Below are 7,548 nucleotides of genomic sequence, written 5' to 3' on the forward strand. Positions count from 1 at the left end.
AAAAAAAACACTCTGGCTGCTCTCTCCTTCACCCTTTTGGTGGAAGTGGCCATCTCTGGGCTTGCTTTGCCTATTCCGTGCAATTTCCGCCGCATACGGACGCCCAGCCAAGAGGAACACCCACTGCAGGTGCACCGTGGCCAACTCTCCCAGAGCCGGCTGGCCCAGGGCACTGCATGCCAATCCAGGTCACGCTGGCAGTGCCAAGTGAAGCTACTTTTGCCATGGATTCCCGACCTAACAAGCCCACAAAGAGATGCAACTTCGTTTTTGTATGTTTTAGATTCCAAAACATATTTGCCTGCCAGACAAAAAGGGGGGGGGGGGGGGAATCTTGGCAAAGCCTCTGCTCTCCAGTGAGCAAGACCTTGCATGACTTACGCGCACCACAAACCCTTGACAGGAAATCTGACCCAAGGGCTGAGGTATGTAGCCGAAAACCACAAGACAGGGGGTGAGAAAGGCGCAGGGAACTCGGGGTGCTGTGCACCGCGGGTCGATCTGAGGAAAATTTAAATGAGTGTGGTCTCGCGCATGGAATGGTTTTCAAAAGGAGCCGTGTTTGTTTTACTGACAGCTCAGAGTCCCGGGCGGGCTTTTATTTTTTGAAAATAAATCGAAAAAAGAGAGATACAGAAAAGGGGGAAAAATAAAGTGAAAACGGGGGCCTGACTATTGTGCGTGCGGGACAACTGTAAGAGCAGCCCAATCCAACCAGAAGCTGTTTCGGCTTTCTGGAGCCGCTCGGAAGAGAAGTGTTTGCGCACCAGAGATCACACGATGTCGAGACAACCTCCTCCTGGGACAGGGAGGGGGGACTCCTAAGACAGTGGCAGCTGCCCAGAAAAACATGCGCTTAGGAAACAATTTTATGGTTGGAGAGAGAGAAAGAGAAAGAGAGAGAGAGAGAGAGAGAGAGAGAGGGAGACAGAGAGAGAGAGAGAGAGAGAGAGAGCTGAGCTACACTGTTCCACTAAATTACTATGCCATTAAAAACACCTCAAATAAATTACTCCGCATCCGCTCCCCCTCCACCTGAACACCGAGTGCAGAGGCAGTGCGTAATGCAAACGAAAACACGTACCACAGTCAAGATGACAGAGCAGGGGGTATTTTCAGGCGTTCTGGCTGTTTACAGGTTTGCCCAGCTGGGCGTGTCAGTGAGGTGCGCAAGGTTGATTCATGGAACTGATGTTTATTTACCTGCCTGGTGAAGAGAATTGCCGCGTCATGGTGGTCCTCATGATCGTCATCCAGCGGGTTCTGCTGGTTTTGCCACTTGCAGAAGCTCTTAAGGGTTGCCGCCGCGTTTTTGGACACCTCAAGACCTTTCTCCTTCTCCGTCACCGTGGCCACTTTCACCACGGACAGTCGAATGGGATTCTCGATGCTGGCGTGTCCGTACAGCTTGGAGGCGATTGAGGCAAGCGTCAGTAGGTAGTGGTTCAAGTCTTTGCCATACTTCTTTGTCATGGACTCGTCGGCAACGAGCAGTAGCTCGACATACCTGGCGCGGGAAACAGACCTTTTGCGCCTTTTGACATTGTCGCTCTGGAATGTCACGGACTTGGAGAACTTCTCCCACCACCGCCTCCCTTGCGCTCCGTGGTGGTCGTCATCCTTCAGAGCATATCCGTGACGACTGTTCTTGCCCTTTCCCCGGCCCTTCCGCCGACGCTTCCCTGAGGGGTCTTTCCGGCGTCGCCTCTCCCTTGTGCCGCAGCTCTCGCCGGTGGACATCTGCTCGAAACTGAAGCTCTCGCGGATGAAGTAGTGAAGCGCGCGCTCTGCGTCCGCATCCTCTATCACGTGCACATCGTTTTCGTGACCTTTGGCTCGTACCAGCGGTCTGATAGTGTAACGGGCATGTTCCACCGCGAAAAATCCCTCGAGACCGCCACCGCACAAGTTAAACACCGCTAAGGACTCCTGATTCGAGTCCACGGTGCCTCTGTAAACACACTCCCGGTGCAGGGCCGGTGCGCCCTCTTCCGCCCCCAGCTGCGAAGTCACATATTTGGAGCTGAAGTGATGTGACAGAAGCGCCTCGTCCCTCTCCATATCCAACTGGAAGCGCTTCCCGTCTAGGTAAAGCAGGTACCCCGCTTTTCCGCCTCCGTGATAAATTCTGTCTATTGTCCGCACTAGTCCATCCACGCTCTCAGCCGGTGGCGGGAGCGACTCATTCACAGGTGAGGCGAGCGCTCTGAAAGTGATCATACTCCCGCCGTGCACGGCCTCGCCGGTGCGGAACTCCACAGCACATAGTAGCAATACCCTCAGCAGCACCGCACCGCCGGTGCAAGAGCGGAAAACACAAACCATCTTCACCCGAAAACAAGCAGTCCGCACCGAAACATTCGCCTTTCGGTCAGCAGACCGCGGAGAGCAAACACCGGTGAATAGAAGAACTTCTGGAAGTGCACTGACAGCGATTTATTTGAATGTGCATCTTCTCCTGATACTCAAACTCCCCCGGAAAAGTAAGAAGAGACGAAAGAACAAAGGCATCGGTAGAGTGAAAGACAAAGCTGAGAGAAAGCCAGAGAGAGGTGCAGACAGAGCAGCAGAGTTTGCAAAGACGAGGCTGAACTTGAAGAACAAAACACAAAGTTTCCTCTTAAAAGCACTAGGGAGAGGGAGAGAGGGGGGAGGAAAGTCCTGCCCCTTTGCGGTCGCTAACTCTCTACTCCACCCTCTCTCTCTTTCTCTCTCTCTCTCTCTCTCTCTCTCTCCTGCTTGCGAGTCGTCTCGTTCCCCCAACTCTGCGGTCTCGTGTCTGGAGAGAATCAAAGCGAAGTCAAGTGCTGGAGGCTGCTGGGTCTACCGACCCTCTTAAATCCCCTGTCCCTGGCCGGCGCCGTGGTGCAAACACTCGGCGAGCTGAAGTACCGATGGCAAGCCTGAACGCAATGTTTTTGCAGGCTGATTGCATTGTGTAACGCTTTCTTCTTCTTGTTTTTCCGGTTTTGTGGTAAATACTTCATACCTGCATCATATGTAGTGTGCCCATGATCCACACACTCTGGAGCCAATCCATGTAAGTATTTCCCAGTCGGTTACGTTGTCTCACTCATGCAATTCTGTTCTTGTCAGTTTACAGCCACCAGAATATAGAAACGTGCCGTCACTTAGAGGGAATCCGCTCCTGGGAATCCCAGCGCATCTAATAAAGCGACTGGCTCCCGCCGGCGACAGCCCCACTCAGTGCAGAATAACGGGTATTGTAAATTGGAGAGGCGGTGTGTGTGTGTGTGTGTGTGTGTGTGTGGGGGGGGGGGGGTGTACATTCTTTAGTCTCCTCTGTCTGAGGCTAGAGTGGGTCATTTCACTCTGCTGTGACATCACTCCACCATCAGGCGTACACACACGCACAGAGAGCGAGAGAGAGAGAGAGACGCAGTGTAATGTATCCTAGAATGTCAACAACAACAGTCCTTCGCTACCTCGCCCGACGGTAGAAGCGCCTATTGGACAAGTTCTTTCTGTTATTTCAAACTGGCCTCCTCTAACAGTGAGTCCAGCGCTTTTAAATAATTGAAGGCACAAGTTTTGAAGCTGTAGACGGCGTTTGAATTCCAGCACTGTAAGGAAATGGATAATTCATGGCGTCACTGGAATAGAACGTTCAGTGTGGGAGTGTCGGAGACGGGACATTTTACTTCGTGTGGGTGCATACGCGTAAACGCGAGCTTGTGTGTGTGCTCGCTGGGGAGGCAGGCGTTTGTTGCCCGTGGTGGTACCCATTAGTTGTGTTAGTTGATAATCTCAGATGAGCATTAAAGCCCAATTCACCCTTCATGCTTTATGCACCCCCAGCTTAAGGTTTGTTTATCAACAGCTGAGTCACTTAATTAAGACACTCTCCCTTTGGATCAAAACACAACAAAGTTTACTCTGGGAAGACAAGACAGAAAGTGAAACAAATACATGATGTCAGAACGACCTTAGTTTACCCGTCAAATATACTCAATATCTCTCTCTCTCTCACACACACACACACACACACACACACACACACACACACACACATCAGCACATGCAATGCCTAGAGGCAACACAGTTAACCACTCAGTTCATTCACTGGATCCTAATTCTGTTGTGGCCTTGTTAAACACCACAGTATGGACTCACCACCCCCTTGATCTGTTCCAGCTCTGGGGCAGAAACAGAGAAAGTGCACGTGTGTGTCATGTCTGTGTGTACAAGTGTGTGTGTGTGTGTGTGTGTGTGTGTGTGTGTGTGTGGGGGGGGGGGGGGGGGGGGGGGACTCAGATATAATCTCAAAGGGCTCCACTAGGATGTGTATACACACACATACACACACAGAGAAAGAGAGAGAGAGAGAGAGAGAGAGAGCAGCATAGCCAACCACTTTGTAATGCTCGACTGCCTATGTGTGGATGTGGGTGTATTGTAGAAGCAATGTCTCAAAAACAGCCCCACACTGACATTTGCCAGCTTTTTCCCGTCACACAATGGAGGTCCACTCCCACACCTTCTACCCCCCCCCCCCCCCACACACACACACACACACACACACGTGAATCAGAGTGGATCCACCCGTTCCAGGAGCACCCAGAGTGTGAGACAGCCTATTTGTCCTCTGCCAAAAGTAGGATGTCATCCTTGACACTATGATGCCATTCTTCAAAATCATCACAGACCGACCTCTGCAGATTGTCTGCACCGCTGCCAAGTTAAACACAAAGACATATTTGAGCAAGCAAGTGATTCAGCACGGCAATAACAACATGCCTTATTAGACGTTACTCTCCCTTTAAGAGACAAAGACGCAGGTAAAGTTACCAACAGGGAACTTGTGTGAGTGTGTGGTATTCAAGCCACACACAAACAGGAAGTCCTTTTTCTTAAGTTGTCATCGGATGCTTGATGGAGTACAAGGATAAAAATCCTCCCTCCTATCAATAACCACCATACATGATCATGATGATTTCAAGCCTTTCAAGTTCAGGTGTGTATCTTCCTGACACTATTGTGCTGCCTTGCAAACAAAATATATATTCTGTTGTACAGTAATTTCCTGTGTATTAGCCACATTATGTATAAACGGCAGGACAGTATTTTATGCAAGTTAAAAAAACAAAACCATATTAATCCCATATTAACTGCCCCCGTGTATTAACCTCAAAGCTGAAGAAATTCTGCAAAATCAATGTATAAACCGTGGCTAATAGCTGGGAAATTACGGTATTGTTTTTTCTTTCAGCATAGTGTTAGTAAATAGTGTCCAGTCGGGGGTTCTAATTCAGCTGATAACTAATTTGCACAGGTGAGTTTTGTAACTAATGAGGTTACCTGGGGAAACTACATGCAATCCAGAAATATTCTTTGGTTTGTCTCCACGTAATAAGATGGATGGATGGATAGACATTCAGACATAATACATACAGTATATATACATATATAGATAACCAGCTTTCTTGGTCAGTTTCGACAGTTACAGGCCCAACAGATGGCTGCAAAGGAAAACAAAAAAGAAGGTAGCAGGGTCTGAGACTTGTTAACCTTACTTGTTTCAAGACGCTAGCATCCACCCAAAGAACCAGTTGCTCCTCTCCGAGAGTGCATCAGCACCCTCCTCCAGTTGCTGAGTGGCAGGACAGTAACAGTGGGATCTGTTTCGAGTGGCTCCGGTTTGTACATGAAAAGAGATGAAAGGCCCAATGGCAGCTGTCTGTATCAATTACCGAACAGCATGCAGTTTTACCACTTAGGCAGATGACCCTGGACACCATGTCTCTACTGGTGGTCTTCTGCTTTTACTGCCTTTCGCATTATTTGCCAGACCCTTGCAGAAAACCAGCATCCAAGACAAGAATGCTAGAGATAAAAGTGTTCATATCACATTGGCTTGACAAGTATCCTGTTCACAATAAGTTTGATTGTGAAATTCGAACTTGATTAATGGAGAAAATAAAGAAGAAAAAAACGATTGTTTTGAGGGAACAGAGAGAATGTTCTAGATGTTGTAATTGAGGGGAGCTGATCTTTGAGCAGAGGCCCAGAGGCTTCATGGTGCAGGGGTGTGTTATCCTATCCCAGCTGAGGCTAAACTGGCAACCAAGCATTTACACACCCTTCCTTCCGTCTCTCTCTTTCTCCATCACACACACACACACACACAAAAGCAAACAAACACGCACACACACACCAGCATAGACACACACAACACCCATTCTCTCGCTCATGCACACACGCAAGCTCACTGGCACAGTAATTCTTGCACATATCACACGCACACACACTCTCACACATACACACACTGGGGTTCCCATCTGAAAGACGGACGTCAGCCGAGGTCTCTTGTTGCGCTGTCAGCCAGTGTAAAAACATCCTCCTTATGCAACCTCTCCAGCTCACTTAATCACACACATGCACACACACACTTTCCCACCCGGTTGTCATATGTTTGCTGGGAGGCAGGTGGGACTGACCTCCTCCTCTTGATATTTGTTGAGGCCTCGTCTGTGTGTGTGTGTGTGAGAGAAAAGAGGAGAGTAATAGTGGAGACTGAATAGGTTCCCACAGTGTGTGTTCATTCTGTCATGTGATTTAACACACTCTGAACTGGGTTCTGTGGCTTGTGTGTGTGTGTGTGTGTGTGTGTGTGTGTGTGTAAGATGGAAAAGAAAAACAGAGGCGGCACAGGACATTTGAGCTTAAAATGCCTTACATGCACTACAAGGTTGTCAATAGTCAAACAGGAAGGTGTCAGATTCCTCTCAACCAAAACAACAGTTCAGGAGGAAGCTATGCAATGCATGTGGGAAAGAGAGAATTCAGAGAAAAGGAGGAGAGAATGCAGAGAAAAGGAGGAGAGAATGCAGAGAAAAAGAGGGGAGGAATGCAAAAAGGAGCAAACTGATATACAGCATGCTTACACACACACACACACACACACACACACAGAGTACAGGCATGTTTTGGCACACTTTGTCCAACGTGTGCTTTCATAGTAGTTTTCAGACACATACACACGTTTTAGAGGATCACGTATAATCCTGATCATCTGAAATGGCTCCTCATGCCAGAGAATGGCGTGCACCCCCCCCCCCCCCCCCCCCCTGCCAGCCTCTCATCTCAATGTGCAGATACAAAACACGCTTACACCAGCACGTCACAAATGCCAAATATAGGACACACATGCGCACTCACACACACACACACACATAGGAATAGACTCACATCAGAGTAAACGTGCATATGGACATGCGTGTACAGACACGTGCACACAAACAACTCATTTTCATACGCAGGCAGCGCAAGTCATGCATGCGCGCACACACACACACACACAAACAGTATCCAATGGCACCAATTGATACTGGTGGCATTTACATAACCAGAGGGTTGCTCAGGCTTCCCCTGCCTCATTCTCCGTGCAGATCCATTTATTTAACCGCCCCCTGCCGCCTCCTCACGGTCTATGCCTTGTTTCTCCTCTCTACAGATACTGCTGTCAAACATATGGCAGATATTGGTGCAATACATGAAATAAAATATCGTTTTTAAATCAATCTCTCG

The 7,548-nt window shown here is 48.8% G+C and overlaps 1 protein-coding gene across 1 annotated transcript in view; it reads right to left on the minus strand.

The window, feature by feature from the left end:
- The window catches only part of adamts5 (ADAM metallopeptidase with thrombospondin type 1 motif, 5 (aggrecanase-2)), a 21,437-nt gene extending 18,754 nt beyond the window's left edge, over positions 1–2,683 (minus strand). The window contains exon 1 of the mRNA XM_076296854.1: positions 1,204–2,683. Coding sequence (XP_076152969.1) covers positions 1,204–2,325 — 1,122 coding nt within the window. The 5' untranslated portion in view covers positions 2,326–2,683. The remainder of the gene's footprint in view (positions 1–1,203) is intronic.
- Positions 2,684–7,548: the final 4,865 nt, after the last annotated feature.

Source organism: Alosa pseudoharengus, unplaced genomic scaffold, assembly GCF_046254945.1.
Source record: "Alosa pseudoharengus isolate Yale_2024_CS ecotype anadromous, Long Island Sound unplaced genomic scaffold, YU_APseudo_1.1 YU_APseudo_1.1_scf_20, whole genome shotgun sequence".
Lineage (NCBI taxonomy): Eukaryota > Metazoa > Chordata > Actinopteri > Clupeiformes > Clupeidae > Alosa > Alosa pseudoharengus.